This window comes from Frieseomelitta varia, unplaced genomic scaffold, assembly GCF_011392965.1.
Source record: "Frieseomelitta varia isolate USP_RPSP 00005682 unplaced genomic scaffold, Fvar_1.2 scaffold_277, whole genome shotgun sequence".
Classification (NCBI taxonomy): domain Eukaryota; kingdom Metazoa; phylum Arthropoda; class Insecta; order Hymenoptera; family Apidae; genus Frieseomelitta; species Frieseomelitta varia.
Genome location: NW_025110009.1, coordinates 107,606 through 124,464, shown reverse-complemented (window position 1 = coordinate 124,464; position 16,859 = coordinate 107,606). Strand labels below are relative to the sequence as shown.

The 16,859-nt window shown below is 45.0% G+C and overlaps 1 protein-coding gene across 2 annotated transcripts in view; it reads left to right on the top strand.

The window, feature by feature from the left end:
- Positions 1 to 16,859, top strand: part of LOC122529072 (T-box transcription factor TBX20-like) — a 66,162-nt gene that overhangs the window by 8,612 nt on the left and 40,691 nt on the right. Inside the window, exon 1 of one of the 2 annotated variants that reach the window (XM_043654854.1) lies at positions 7,882 to 8,225. The exons of the other annotated variant lie outside the window; for it this stretch is intronic. Within the exon in view, the coding sequence (XP_043510789.1) occupies positions 8,042 to 8,225 (184 nt within the window). The 5' untranslated portion in view covers positions 7,882 to 8,041. Of the gene's footprint in view, positions 1 to 7,881; positions 8,226 to 16,859 lie in introns of those variants that run through there. 2 annotated transcript variants of the gene reach the window in all.

The following is a 16,859-nucleotide window of genomic DNA, read 5'->3' as shown; positions in this document are numbered from 1 at the left end:
AAAAAAAAAAAAGAAAAGAAAAGGAAGATTCACGCGCGTCGAAAAAAACTGGTTTCCTCGCGACGACGTTCCGACGTTCTGCGGCCGTGGCTTCACTATTGACGCGGCTGCATCGTTTCGTAACTTGCACACGTGTGCCGAGTACTCACGGGATACACCTCCTTGTTCGCGTCGCTGCGTAGACGCGCCTCCGTGAACTCGGATAAGCATCGCGTAAACTTTTGATACCCGTGTGCCCGTCCTGAGCTCAAGTGACCGTCCAAACAATCTGGCACACATGTGGATCAGCGTAAATAAGTTAATTATAAGTAAATTAAAACAGCGAGCGGTGGCACTGAACTGGGCAATGATATCTCGTGTCGCACACACGAGATACTCCACTTATTTTTATCCTTTTAGACGTTGCGTGCAACGTTCGTTGTTACGTTTGGTTTTAATTTCATTTATTTATACGGGACGAAAAAATCCGTTGATCCAAAGATACACACTGGTGCTGAGAAGTTTCTTCTACGGTGAAATCAATTTTCTGAGGAATATGAATATTATCTGTTACCGAGGTTTTCATCTCTAAATGCTAATTGAATGGAAATCTCGAAGTTAATCACGGTTTTTCCTACTTGGCAATGTTAATTTCGTACGTGTTACTGCCCTCGAAATCTTCATATACACCAAAACTTCTTAAGGAGAACGCAATTAAAAGTGAAACGAGGTGAAAATTAACAGCAAGCCGAAAACCAGCAAACCGAGTTAAGATTATGAGAAACAGACGATAGATAAATTCAAATTATCCCAATGACAACAAATGACCAAATTAAAATAGCTTGGCAATCTGAAGGTTCGTTCTCGAGCGAAGCAAAGAGAAAGTGCAGGAATTAGTTAAGCGAATTAAATTCGTCGCTTCGGGACAATTTTGAAGAAGAAGATGCTGAAGCACGACGTTTTGCAAAAAGACATTCACAGCTCACGGCGAACGACACCGGCTATAATAAAGAGTTTAGTACATCGTTAAATTATACGCCACTTAACGATAATCTCTCGGCCGACGTCCGCGCGGCGGAAAGGGCAAGATTTATCGATCTGGTCATGCCACGATTCGCGAAACGTGTCAGGAAGAGCGATAAACAAACACGCTCGGGCCGGATGCAATTGCGTTTCCTCACCAGCCTCGGAGGTCCCAGCCTCGCCTCGTAATCCCGCCTACTTTCGATTGCGATGCGCATACGTTTCCACGGTTTCCGTACGTTCGCAGCGCGATTACGCGGACTGGCGTCGACGTGCTCGCGTGCCGATAGCTTTCTCGCGATCGTTATCGCGGGCTAACCGTCTGGTTTCTCGACTTTTCGCGCTCGTCGCGTTATTACGCCGGCAACATCGGTCTTTTTCTCCTGGCGGATCCGCGATTCCGCTCGGGTTCAGTCGGTGAGATTTTCTATAAACGTCATCGTCTCGCCGTGCGTGGTTTCGTAAAGGAATTCTCGATTGGATGCCATTTTCAAATGATGCTGGATGGATAGATACATTAACTTAACGCAATCTATAAAAATTGAAATTTATAAAAGGGTAAAAATTAATAATCTAACTTTTATTAACGAATTATATACTGAAAGAAATTGAGATCTAACTTGACTGGTTTTTTTAATTACAACTATAGGCATTTACACACACTTTAACATTTCAACAAAACCCGACATATCAAAAGATTAACCGAATAATTTATTTATTTCGAAAAATGTTAGAGGATGATTTCTAGCGTGATAGAAATTTCATTGATTGTATGAAACGTTATTCTCGTTTTCCTGTATCTCTACGCGATTTTCAAACGTTGCGTTCGAAAAACAGGAATATATTTCTTTATTGTATCAGTGATTTCATGACTGGGTGTGGCGTTCTCTTCACGGTGCATTTCGTTCGGTATCAACCTCAATGAAATTCGTATTAATATTCGTATCGTTTATCGCATGGAACAATTCGTTGAAATAAATGAACACGATAAGTTTGATCAAAGTGATGATTAAATAAACGAGCGTTTGTTCATTCAGTCAAGTCCACCGTGACGCGAGCGCAACAGTTGAAAATAGAGACTTCGCGTCTTGCAGGAAATTCCATCTTAACCGGAATCGTTTCAAGCGAATTTACACAGTACCCTTGGGTATTCGGTTTTACCATCAGCAAAATTACTCGCACGGTACAATGGCTCGCGACTTCGTTACAGACTGTCGCTCGCAGCGCTCGCGATGCAAATTCGTCCGCGCCGTTCGGCCGTTCGATAATTGCCACCGATTTGTCATTCGATAATTCCGGCCGACGGATCGACAACGGTAACGGTAGCAGCACCGGTCGTTTAAAGAAATCGATTTCACGAAAGATACACCCGGCCGTGTCCGACTCGATGTTGCTGTATCCCTGCCAATCGACCCCGAGTTAAAACGCTTCGAGAATCGCTATCGCTTTAAGCTACCAACAAAACGCACCCACGAGAGAGAGAGAGAGAGAGAGAAAGAGAGAGAGAGAGCGCGTTTCTCACCGACATGAGTTATTCATGACGTATGTATGTACATATAGTTCTCCGTTCTGCCAGTTACGCGCATTCTAACGCCACGCGTGTCTCCTATACTCTCTGCCCCTTTCTTTCTCTCTTTCTCTCACCTCCGATCACCGATCTCCTCTTTTTCTCCATCTTCATCTTTTCTTGCTACGTTTCTCTCGTCTCCCACGCATTGTAATCTCGTTGATGCGCGGCCGTGGAAGGGAGAAAAAGGAAGGCGGAGGAGGAATGTGTCGCGCGCGGCATGTGGCCGCATTATGTGCGCTTAGCGTACGCGATCGGGACCTGTGAAGAGCACCAAGAGCAAAGAGGTCCTTCCTATACGCGTCTGCAGGCTTTTCGGCGATTCCTATCTGATTTCATTTGAATAATCGTTGCTCGTTGCCCGTACGGGCAATTCGATCGTCGTTCGATCGTCGCTCGTATCTCGCGGCTTTATCCCTGCGTGGCTGGCGGACGCTTGGCTCGAATAATCGTGCGCGCGCGATGCACATATACACACATCGTTGGACCTGTCGGTTAACGACGCGGCTCGTTTTGATGCAAAAGCGGCCGAAAAGACGAGTTGTATACATACTCGCGCGCAGTGTTTCTCTCGATTCCCCTCGAGAGGAGAAAACTGGCGCCGCGACGCTCTCGACGGCCGACCGGGGTCCTCGAGATCGCTCTCTTTCCCTCTCTTGACAAACCGGGGTCCTCAGTGTCCCTGTTCAGAGAGAGAGAGAGAGAGAGAGAGAGAGCCGCGTCGAAACTCGTCCTCCTCCTTTTCGCTTTCAACGTTTACCACGCTTGGTCCTCTTGGTGCTCTTCCCCCGACATCGTCTCCTCGTTATCGCTGCCGCGAACAGCAATTTCGTTGTTATTATTAGGAACGCCCGGAGGGGCGAGGGAAAGAAACCGTGTGTTTACCCTCTCCAGAAGCCACTCGAGATGCCGAGAAGCTCGTGCCATGAAAGATTTTAGTTTATCCCTCTCGTCCACGATATTGCTGCGCTTTGGCACTCTGCTCCGATGCGCACCGGCGGTAGTCCTTCCCTCTTGAAGATTTAATTTTAATTTTATTAATCTTGGTAAAAAAAGAAGAAAAAGAACGGTGTCTGTTACGATAATTGAACGATCGCAATAACCTGTGTACAATGCTCGGAGAAATTGATCTTTCGATTATCCAGTTCAATCTACAATCTGCGCGAATCTAGAAGGTTGAACTATAACGGGATGCAAGCTCAGGATAATGGCAAGTGAGAAAAGAGAAAACTGCCTCTGATCAGGCAGAGTAGCGATGCATTGAAATGAACTTTTAAGAGGATTGATTATGTTATTGTGATTTCGTATCGCTTTGCTTCTCGCGTCACGAACGTGACAAAGAATTTTGCGCGAATTTACAACTACATCCGACGAGTCCCGATAACGATGACGGTCCATTCGTCGAAGAATCAGCCATGCCACCGAATTTCGAGTGTATACGGCGTGGGTGGCCTGCCACCTCTACCTTCTTTCCACCAACGGTAACCACCAACGGCCAAGCTCACGCAGCCTCTCCTCTCTTCCGATGATGAATGACCTTTCGTGTACTTCTCCGTTGCATCGTACTGTGCGGGTCGTGTCGCGATCCTACCGTGTCTTCGCACCCATCTGCTTCGTCCAGCTTCGTTGTTCACCTCTCTTTTCTCTCGCGATTTTTCTTTTTACTTTTACGTACAAGAGAGGATAGCATTAAAAAATAAAAATTCGCACGCGTTAAGACTTGACGGTAAAATCACGAAAAAAATAATGTCAACCACTTGCGCTGGAAGCAAACTCACAGATGCTAGAACGGTACAGTGTAACTCGCCATGAGGTGAAGACTCGGTAGAGTCTTAGGAATGAACACTTTTTATTTACACAGATATTAACGTTTTAATTTTGTTTATTGATAATCTTTTGCAGTGTGATTTATTTAAACACAGTCTGGAATATCATCCGCGAGACATTACTAACATAAAATAAATTTATTACTCGATTTACCTGAGTTACAATAAAATGTGTTATAAACTGGAAGACTGTAGGGTCAGAGCCCCTACATCCACTAAAAATCACTAAAATAAAATAAATTTATTACTTGACTTGCCTGCGTCGTAATAAAATATATTGCGAACTGCAAAAATTTCGAAATATGTATATTTGTACGAGATACTGTGTCGATGACTCCATGACGACGCAGTGCAATCTGAAACTGTACTTGGAAAGATCGACGTGTCGCGCACATCATTTTTGTCCCCGTTGACAATTGTCTACCGGCGATAAAAACGTCTCGACGTGCGTAACACGTCTTTTTAGCGCAATTAAAAAAAGAGTTCTGGAACACTTCCTTTCTTCTCTCGATCAGCCTGTTCTCATCCCGTTGATTTTTTTCTCTCCCCTTCGTAAAGTAAAAAGGACGAGCTCGAAGGCGTTATTCTCTCATAGTTGAGACGTAGCTCTCGATCGCAATCGCGCAGGTAGTTTACGTTTACGAGGTTTTTCGTAAAATTTCGCCCGTTCGACGAAAGTTGCGCGCAGATAGAGCGTGTACACGAAGAGAAACTCTCGGCTAAAGTGGATACAGTCGTAGCCTGTTAAACGGCGAGTTTCACCACGGGTGACGAATTTGAAAGGGGACGGTGACACCTCGGAGCATCCGCAACCGCCTTAAAAACATTCGAATGCCAAAGGAAACGGGGGGTCCAGGACGCGTTCCTGCGGTTCGTTCCGAGGCTCTCCTTCGTGCACGACTCCGCGTCTTTTCAGCTACCTGAAGGAGAGAAGGAAGGAAAAAAAAAAGAGGAGGAGAGAGGAGACGGGTCTTCATATTTTATACGGGATGGGATCCTTTATGCGGTCGACTACGGGGGCACCCAGCGTGTCGAATAGAATTCAGGAGGCCGGTACAACGATAGGTATTTTGACATGCCCGAGAAATTAGTATAATAAAGGGGGGCTAGGTAGACCGGCTAAGTGCCTAAACACACGCCGTAAATCTCCCCTCGGTGCTCTCCAACATCCGACCAATGTGGTAAAAACACGCGCTATCTCTCTCTCTCTCTCTCTTTCTCTTCATGATTGCTGTGCCACGCTGCCTCTCGAACACCGACAGTCTGTGGACCTTTTGACGTTTGATCGATCGAGATACATCTAAGAGAATCTCTCTAACGGTCTTTATCGCGACTCTTTGCTTCTTTCTCTCTGTTCTACCACCGTCCTCTTGTCTTTTTCTCCACTCTTCGTTTTCGACAGCAGGTTTCTCCCTTTCCTCTTCCGCGATGGAGAAATCACGACGAGATCGAAACTTTGGTCATTTCTTCCATTGGCTGTAGTTGTAAATGACTCTATTCGTGAGAATTGGTATCCACTTGTACCTTTGCTTTACTTTTGCGACAGATTCGAGTCGCGAGTTGGAATTTTAATAATTGGGTCATATTTGTAGATAAATCTGCACCCTCGCTCGTCTCACAGAATTGGAGAAGGTGACGTGCAACGGTGCATTATAAAATGCACTTTAAAAATTTCACCATATCAAATTAGTTAGAAACGAAGCGTTCTAAGAATTTTGACGTTATTCGTCCAGACTTGGTAATCTAATATTTAACTAAAAAAAAAAAAAGTTTTACGTGTAAAGATGGTGTAATATCGCGAGCGAAAGATAGCCTACCTAGGCTCGAACTTTCTTCGAGGTTGCTAAAGAGTTAAACAAATTCTCAGTGCGAGCAATCGGCGACGGAACCCTGTACCTAGAAAGTCGATCCGACACCGGAGTACGCCTCTATTAGCAGCCGCTTGTAGATACACGTATATCGCGACGCCTGGGCCAACGTCAGTGGCGTAGCCGACCCAGACGATTCAACAAATCCTTCGGATTCTCGTTTCAAGGCGTCGACATTGAACAATCGAACGAAGCCACGACGGAGCTACGCATGCTATTCAGAAAAACAGTGACACACCTTATAGAATAAATAGCAACAGAACTCAACGTTGACTTTTCTAGTTTCGTGTAATTCCTCGGCTCGGAGTCAACCGAATCGAGTATTTAAAGAGAGTGACCCACGCAGAATCGTGAAAAAGGAAGAAAGCGATGTCGAGTATACCACGCGAGTAACCTCGGCAGTTAGATACGTGGCGAGTGATCGAACAATCGGGAAACGAAAGACGGGAAAGATGGACGCGGCGTGGTTCTACGCCAATGTATGTACAGCAGTGGTACATAGAGTACGTAGATACGTACAAACGCCGGCCATCCGGTGCACGAGGGGGTCGATCGATCTCTCTTTCGTCGTTGCGCGACCACCGTGCCGCTGCCACGCCGCTTCGAGATACCTCCGCGATCGGTGGTATAACGATGGTGGAGATGGAGGCGGTGGCGGCAGCGGCGGCGGCGGCGGCGGCGTGCGGTAGTGGTGGTGATAGCGATACGGCGATGGTCGAAGGTATACTTATATCGGCGGTGGTCGTGTCGGTGGTTAACGGAGGCGTGGCCTCGAACAAGGTGCCCCCGGGTGCGCGCCGCCCTTGCCTCCACGTTCCTACGTATCGTGGTTCTCCCGTGTGTTCCTCGGTTCAGCTGTGTCACGTGACCGGGTGCTCGATCCCTCGGGTTTAGCCGACCGCCTCGAACGGCTCCGAGGAAGCCCCGAAAGGCAACGCCCAACAGGGGATGCCCGTAGGATGCCTGGCTCCGTTTTCCTTCTCTCTCGGTCGCAGCGGCGATCGCGGTTCGACGTCGTTATCGGGGGCTTCGCGAACGGCCAGGCTCGAGCGTCGTTGCCGTGGTTAAGTCGATGGTGGGGAGAGCGGTGCGCGTGGGAGGAGGAGCGGTAGCCCAGTGGAGTCCGGGAAGTCGAGCAGCGCAGACGCGTTCGTTTTGCGCCGCCGTCGATCCTCTCTCGTCGTTTTCGGATTTACATCTCGAGCAGCACCACCAGCAACTGGCAGGCATCATTTTGCAGCAACGTCACCGACCGAACGCGCCGCGTACTCGCGTATTTGTCGCGCGGCACGCTCTCCGACGTTCCTCCTTCGACCGCGTTCTCCTCGTTGATCCTCGTCGATTCGAGTAGTCAACGAGAGAGGTCGATGGGAAGCAGCGCGCGGGTGGTGGTCGTCGACGATCGTCGTTGTCGCGTTGTCGATTCAACTGGCACCAGAAGAACCAGCGTACCAACGACGAGGATTCGAGTAGTTTCGACTCGTCTGTTTCGCGCGTGTCAGGCTTGGTGATACAGTCGGTAATTATTACGGGAACGCGAGACAAAGTGGTTGCGTTGCGTTTAAATCGGCAGAAAGAGAAAGATAAGAAAGAAGAGGAAGAGGAAGAGGAAGAAGGAGAGGGGAAGAGAGACAGAGAGAGAGAGGGAGAGAGAGAGAAAGAGAGAAAGAGAGAGAGAGAGACGTCGAAGGAGAAGCAGAAGCAGCGCACCGGACATCGGAGGCGAGAAGAGAACGCGAGGAAAAAATTGGAATCAAAGTGTCGTCGGCCGAGAAGGGATGCCTACAAAGGGGGAAAGGGGAAAAGCGACGGACTTCAGCATCGCGGCCATCATGGCGCCCAGGGGTCCGTCCTTCGGGCATTACCACCTGCAGGGCATTGGCAACGCCGCCGCTACCGCTAATACCAGCTTGGAATGTCCAACTGGCAAAGCATTCGTCGCCAATTCTCATCTCGATCACCGTGAGTTTTCCATAATTTTCCTCCATTTCTCTCTCGTAAACCACCGCCATTCGCAGGCGCTTCGTTGCGATCAACATTTTACTCCATTTTCACATATGTCCGTAAACAAGATCACCGATGCAACGTACAAGTACGTCAACGTATAACGTGTGGAAATCAACCCTGTCGCAAATGAAAACTTACCCGAGTTTCCCCGAGTATAGGACGTGTCTCGTTCGTAGATAACAATTCAGTTTATTCTGTTGTACGTGTAGGTAAACGCATACGTAATAAAAAGGCAAAATATTTTCACGATGAAACGATGTTCTTGAAAATGTTCGATCCAAAGATCCGGTGGAGTCACCTCGAGTACTCGCGAAGACCCGTGTCGAGCCGTTTTCTATCCGACGGTGTGCGAGTCGACGAGACCCGATATCGTTGCCAGAATGTTGTAACGCGAGTGTCCGCGTATCACAAACCGATGAAAAATTGGACGAAAACTTGGCATTTTACGTCGTAATCCAACGACACCGATAAACAAGTAGTGGGACAACGAACAAATTGAGCTTCGATGAACCAATCGAATCGTTACGCAGTATACAATTGTTGACGATAACTGAGCCCGTGATCTCGAGTGAGAGCCCATGTTACACTTTGTTCGAGATAAAAGTCGATGCAAATTTGATGAAAACAAGCACTTTGCGTAGATATTTGAAGAAGTAAGAAGTTATCTTGGAACGTGATAAACGTGACTTCTCTCTCATTCGAGATCATCTCAATTTTCCTCAATTTTCTCGTTCCATCCGTCGAATTGCCAGCGATGGAATTTTCATTCCACGGTCACCTGTGGTACGTTGGTTCAACATGAGCGTAGCTTCGCGTCCATTAGCCAAGGCGTTGACTGCCTTTTCGTCCGTTTAATTACAATTCCGTGATCTATCGGATGACCAGGTGAAAATAGAATTCCGTCGTTGGTCGGATCGGAAAAGATATTTGGCCGGTCAGATGATAATTAGCGTCGCGAAATGGGAGCACTGCCGAGCAGAAAATAAGCGGCTAATTGTTGCCAACGGATCGCGCGCGTAAATTTTACCTGTTCGCACCGAAATTAACGGTCCTGGCTATCTTTGCCATCGCGCGGACGAAAGCATTGTACGCGCACGATCATCCCCCTGCCCGCTTTATTACCGATGTTTTTCTTCGAATTTCGCGTCGTTAGGAATAAATAATTGGCCCGAGGAGGGCCAATTATTTACTCGGTAGCGATAAGCGGTCGGAGCGGTTGAAGACGAAGAAGTGGAAAGGAAATTATCAGGTTGGAGTGGACGACGGGATTCGTGTTAATTTCGAAACGAAAAAGTATCATTCGCCAACGAACGATTTTTCTACGGGGGGAGGAGTGGGGGGGGGGGGGGGGGAGGCGACGTAAATTGCCGGTGTTTTTGTCTTCGAGAACTCGTCCGGTGCTTTCAGCCGGTAATCACATTAGCACCGTTAACGACGCCATTACAGCACCCGTAGCAATCTAGAGATTCTTAATCGTTCCCAGGAACAAGTTCTGCCCGCGTACACACGGAGTAGAGTGGGCGAGGTGGAGAACATTAAATACGAACTTGCAATTAGATTCATAGGTACACCACTATTGGCTCCTCCGCCGTCTGTAATCATTGTTTCGCGAAACGCGTTGCGGTAATACACATATCTCGCAATGCTACCGGATAATGGGAGAAAGAATTTGCATTAATAACACGCCGATGTTAAAAGCGTGTGCCGCAGTGAAACGGGGCAACGTGAAATCGATTCAAGCTCGGGGCGATGTGGCGTGTTTCTCCGCTTCACCCGGAGGATATTTCAACGACTTAATAATGAAATTCACCTAACGATAAACGTTAATGCCACTGGGTAAATGGCACTCGAATCACCATTTTAAGTTTCGTGCCCGAATCCCGACGCTCGCGAGTTATCTCGTCCTCGTCATCTGTCTCTTTTTCTCTCTCCCCTCTCTTTTACTGTCCCTTTCTCTCTCTCTCTCTCTCTCTCTCTCTTTCTCGAGCATTTAGTCGTAGGTACCAGCCAGGGAATTTAGAAGGAAGCGCGTCAACTCGTGTAACGCGATCGTTATTCGGCTCGTTCCGTCGATCCTTTTGAACAACATCCTTCGAACGGCCGGGTGGTGACAGGATTCTGGGTGGTCGACTGTCGGTCGTGGCAAAAGGAAGCTGACGTCAGTAGCTCGGTCATATTTCTTCTTGCCTTAAGATCATGGAACATGGGACCACCTCTTGGCACGCCACGGCCAAGAGTTTTAACTCCTTCCGTTGGCCGGAAAGCTTCCGGTAAGACATGCGCCCTCACGCAGCACCTATTCGAGATCCCCTTCGGATCTACCAAAACCGAGATTCTCCTCCTTTTTTTCTCTCCCATCTCTGACGTTCCTTTCATTTCTACGTCTCTCCCCGAGCCCTTTTAACCTTCACACTTCTAACTGACGCTCTCTTTTCTCTCTCTTTCTTTCTCTTCCTTTCGATTCACATTGCGAAAGTTGAGGATATTGACAGCTCGCGCAGTCGAAAATCTACACACGTGTACCTAAATTTTGTTTCGTTGAGAATCCGACTGTGATAACCTATTGCTCACTGCAAGCTTTATTTCGCATACTACGTGTTATTGCTAGATTCTTCATAATAGAAACAAGCAGTGATTTTGATTGTTATTTTATACAAAGTAAGAGAATTGCAATAAATAAATTAATAAATGTATCTACATACGAAGAGAAAAGAACAAATTGGCGTGAGAACAAGTCAGAGGAAAGAGAAGTTGTTAAGACATTTCTAAGAAGGAGGAAGTCGTTTTCTTTACTATATGGACAATATTAAAAGCAAGCAACAAACAAATTAATAATTGTATTTGTGTGTCGAGAGGAAAAGATTAGCCCCGGGGACGAGGAAGGAAGAAAGGAAATGTTACTGGGAAATTTCTAAAGAAAGAGGAGAAGTCACTCTGTTTACCACATGGATTAACGTCGCTTCGTGGAAATCTCTACGGATATTGACCCGCGTCTGACCAAATTCGTGTTCCACGAATTCTCGCGTCGTTCAAGGGTAAACATCGTCGTACATCCACGATTCATTCAGTCGCAGTTGGAACACGGCGCTCGAACGTTCGAAGACGTATCGTCGCAACGAGTCGCGTGTTGTGGTTATACAACGTTAATTAATGCCACACCACACCACGGCACGGCCGGAACGTTAGCAGGTTGTTATTGCGTTCGTTCGATCGTGTACCTGGCCATTAAAATCGCGACTCGAGTGCCTTGCAAGTGCCACTCGGTGGACCTCCGAAGAATACCCTTTGCTGGAACGATGGCGTTGCGCGTTAACTCGCGCTCCTCTCCTCCTTTCGTCGGGCCGAAAACGAAAGACCTCGCGTGGAAGAGAGAAAAAAAAAAAACGTACGTGTACGATAGAGATGGCGAGAGGGGAGAGAACATAGGACGAGAAACAGGAATTCGAGATGAAAACCGCGAACGCGTGATGTCGTGAAAGAACGTCGCGGTCGGGGGGAGGGGGAGGGAACGCACGCAACACGCACGGTTGAGGTGTTAATTTTAACACTCCAGGCTTTCCCCGATGGTGTCGGGCCGACCGGCTGCTCCGAAGCGACGCCACGCGGTTTCACGAAACCAGTCCACCGCTCGCGATGGCTCAATAAGGAAATCGTGAAATTTTATCGTCGAATTCGTCCACACACGGACCACGGACACCGGTGTATTACACCTCTTTTTCACTCGTCCACACGCGCGGACGATTCGAGCATTTTCGAATCGCGTTTATTGTTAGTTCGGTGCACGGCGGAGGCTCCGGGGAGAGTTAGGGAACCTAAGTACTGGCAGAACGAGCGCGGTTGGGAGGAAAGGGGGATGCGTGCGTGCGCGACAAGTGCCGCGGCCGTGCGTGAGTGCGTACCATGCACGCAGATGCGATGATGCACGCAACCAGCGAGAAACGCACGCGATGCGCTGTTAGCTCACCTTCCTTTTTAACGCGGTTCGCGTTCCCTCTTCTTTCTCTCGTCGACGCGTTTATCCGTTTCCTCGAAATTCTTCCGTCCTCCTCTTCCTCCTCCTCCCCCTCCCCCCTCCCCGCCGCGTCGTTAAATTTCGACGCCACTCGCCAACGGGGGCTCGCTGTTTCATTATCGTAATTGTGAGACGCGTGTTTTCCTTCGCCGCCGTCTGAAGTTCAGCGCGGGCCGGCAGACGATTGTCCGCAGATACAGTGGTGGGTATTATTTATTTACGGCAAACACTTTTCAGCGTGAGGTGAAAATACGGGAAAGAACGGGACGAGAAGGATAGCAGGGGGGATATGCTAGAACGAACGCGTGTAATTGGTTCCCGAACCTCGGTCGTTGTAGCATTTTTTTCATTTACAACGTGTGTATTTACACGTTGAAACCATATTCATGACCGGTGGCGAAGATTACGATCGGGAAAAAGTGGGCAAACGTAATACGGACTGGAGAAAAATAAGTGACATAAAATTTGTTTCTTCACGGTGAAATGTTACTTATTGTTAGATAGAATATTATATACAAAGAAATATCTTACGATAAATGAATCGTACTTCTTACGAACAAATGCTATTTATACGAATTAGTTACCTCATGCGTTGAGTTACCTTATGCACAAGAGAGAAAGAGAATCACACCGTCAATTAGTGTCTTCTCTTTAGTTTTCGGATCTTCAAATCATCACTCGGGACCACCGTGCGCCAATTTTAAATTGCTAGCTCTCGTCTTAATCTCAGCAGAGATCGTCAGAAATCGCTGGGAACCTTAACACCGGAATGTTAGAAAGAAACTGGTGAAAGTAATTGGACGAGCGCTGTATCTGTCAAATACGTCGTCGAAAATTTGACGAAAAACCGGTTTGGGCACGCGCGGCTGAGAAAACGTTCGCTCGTACGCGTTCGGAACGGCTATCGGAAACAATTCGAGCGACACGATATATCAAATGCTTCTAGAACGGCGACTAACTTTAAATTACAGTCTTTCCAACCCTCCCGGACGACCAATTTTCTTAACGGGGCAGAACCGTTTCTCCTCGCTAGAGTCGATGACTATATATTTCCTAGCTCTTCAACTTACGGTGACGTCCATTCACTCGCATATGTAGATACATATGTACGTACGTACAGCAACTTACGAAGATATTCGAACTATAACTTTTAATATCTCCTATCTGTATTGTATGAAACGTCTTGAAATTAAATAACATAAGCATTTTATCGAGAGACGTCTGTTGCATGTTATATTGATAAAATTTAGAACGAATCTGTAAATGTTTATAGAGGTCACGAGATATTTATTGCAAACTTGCATATATTTTAAATATGTAGCTAGAAATGTATATAAGAATATGTGACATTTTTACTGTTATAATTATTGTTATTTCTTTATTGTTCAAGTATGTTACGTGGTAGTCTTAAAGGTTTTTCCTCGTTAATTAAGTTAAATTTAGCAAAGAATTAATATGCAGCGTCAATAATCGTCTCAAGTATTTAAAATGTATCTACTCACTTAATATTGACACAATACTCACCGTGTATCTTGTAATTTTTATACATATTTTTAGATTTGGCCAATATAATCATATATTATAATTCATGACAATCAGATCTCGTCGCGATATTTAATTTAATTAATAATAGGAAATTTAATAACTTATTAATAGGAAAAGATACGTTTTTGAAGTTCATTAGATGAAAATCCTAGTAAAAGGTAATTTCTACAATTTCTAATCTTTTGTATCAGATTAAAATTACAACAAGTTTCAAAGAAAATGTCAAAGATATCAAAATGTACGTACATAATACGTTTATAAAAGCTATCTACAAGCGTTGGAACACTTTCGTGCGAAAACTATGTTATTACTTCGCTTACTTCTTAATATCTTTAGATAGCTTCGTTCTCATTTCTGTATCATCCGTTCTTGTTCTGCCTCTCTTTTCACGTCTACTGATAAAAAAAAAAACGAGTTTGCACACTATAACGTAGCAACCAGCTCCGAATATCGACGTATGAGACAACGTGCGTTCACGTTGCATGCACGTATCACGATGTCGTGACGTTAAGCGACATTCGAAAGTCGAATCGTTCGTCCGAGATCGGTTAAGTTAACGTCGTTGCCGACACTCATTTCCGCTTTTTAATGGTATCTTCGTTTGCTTCTTGCCCGGAAGTACGCCAGTTTCTTTTTATTTCTCTTCGCTCGGTCTCGCAACGAAGCGTTTCGTTAGAAATTTGATTGCTGAGTCGTTTCGAGCTCCGATCGAAAGTGTTTCTCGAAAGTTTTTCGCTCGACGCTTGTTGTCCGTGAACTGCGGACCTCGTGGAAAATCTAGGGATACAAAATCACGTAGAATATACATAAAATTCCAAGCTTTTTATAACGTCTGATGCGTAAAACAATTCACTATCAAACTTTTATTTGGATATGGTCAATTATCCAATAAACTCTGTCCATCATGAAACTTCTGAAATCATCCTTATATTGTTCTTTCATTCACAGTGCTATCACTTTCGCTGCGAAAATAAAAAAAAAAAAAAAGCACAGTTATAAAGATCCACTGGGCTCCTCTAGTTTCGCAACTTGTTGAACTCGCTTTTCTAAAAAATATTGTTTCTAAAAAATATTATTTCGAGGAGGAGTTAAATAAAGCCTACCTCGTCTCTCGTAAATTTCGCTGATTCAAACATCTTTGTATGAACATTGAAAAATTTCTTTCACGACTAAATCCACCACGGTATCGAGAATCGAAGTTTCCCTTGAAACTTGTTGCAAGATTTTTTTCTTCGCCAAGTTAAAAGAGTCGAAGATATCGACAATTTTTCATTGAGCGTGCGAATACTTTCTACATCCACTGTATATGGTTTAGTCGTTTGGCGAAATGTGTGTGTGAAAGAAAGAAAGAAAGAAAGAAGAAGAAGAAGAAGAAGAAGAAGAAGAAGAAGAAAGAGGAGGGTTTCTCCTGTGAATCGGTGTTCGCCCGTACACTTTCTCGAGAGGAGCAATTTTTTTTATCGCTCGCGACACGTGTGCGCCAGAGTATGCGTAAACGCACGGGTATCACTTGCGGATCCAATTTGAGATACGACGCCGGAAGACGCATTGTTCGCGCGGAATAGTACAAATTAACAGATCGGTATCGTGACGGCCGCAATTAACATTGTGTACACTGGGCGCGGTGGATTGGCTTTCTTGAAATCTGACGGTTTAATTAGGCGCCACCTTCGTGGCAGATGCGCGCTCTGTTCGATTAATTAACCCCCGCCCCTGTACTCGGCTTTCTCGTATCGTTTCAGTTCATCTCGCTCGCTTTAAATCGACACGCTTAATGGCAATCGCGTCGCGATGAAAAACAGCGTTTTCGCGATCATTCCGTTTCATCTCGACCTGGTATTTGTCATTTTTCAAGGAGGCCGTATGCGCGAGATGGTGATTTTTTTTCTTCTCTTTTTTTGTGCCTTTTGTGTGTCACTTGCCCTCGAAATCGTGTTTCTCTGTCTGCGTTCTTTCGGTCATTTATATTTTTCCAACGTTGAAAAGATGCCTCAAGTTTGAGCGAAGCGTACAAAGTTCTTAAGTAGGATTTTTCATCTTTCTTTAAAAATATTCTAAATCTTCTTCTGTCTTCTAAAGTGAAAGTAAGATTGGGATATAAGAGTTTGAGAGGCTGGTAGGATTAAAACGAGGATGTTGGAATTTCGTCGGTTTGCATTGCACCGTTTTTCGTTTGAAATGATTCAGTCAGAACTATTTCTGAACAGTTGGATGCTTCGACTTGGAGTTTTAGTTCAATCAATTTACACTGGTTCAAATTTCATTTCTTGGTATTGAGTCAACGAAAGGAAATTTTTAAGTAAAAGCTTCGTCTAGTATTTTTTCATCACTTTAGAATCTAATTTTATGAAATTCAAGAAAATTAGAGACTGCGGAAATTTGTATTTTTGTTGATACATAATTGGCAATATGGTCTACTAAATGTTAAACGGAATATTGTATTTTGAATATTTTATTGTTGGATGTAAAAGAAGTCACAATGACAAGAAACAGTCACATTTATGAATATTATAAGCTCGTTCATATTTCTCCTCGATAGTTTTATTATTTTTACATCCGATAATTAGATCAAGTTGTACAAAAACTTACCAACTCTCAAAATAACAGAAACTTAAATACACTGCGGCTTTCATTTTGGATCTCTATTTTGCAACTAAACTTAGCAACTCGTCGAACAACTCTTAACTCTTACATTATGTCAAAACTGTCAAGTCATAGTACCATTTTGGACTTGCCTATCCACTATACAGCTATAATTCAGTCTCTACTTTATTAAATGACATAATAATAAAGAAATAAATCTACTCAACGGGGATAAAGCTCTTTCATTTTTTTTAACTTAAAATCTTCAAATTTCACTCAATTCCGGATCATTGAGTTGGTATCTTCTAATTACAGATAATAATAACTTCTGGTCTTTAACCTCTTGTCTGAAAAAATTGAGTTACGCTCGTGGTATGAATTATGGTCTGAAAAAAAAAAAAGAAAACAATGCCACGCAATGCGAACTCTCTAATTTGCAAATTAGTAAG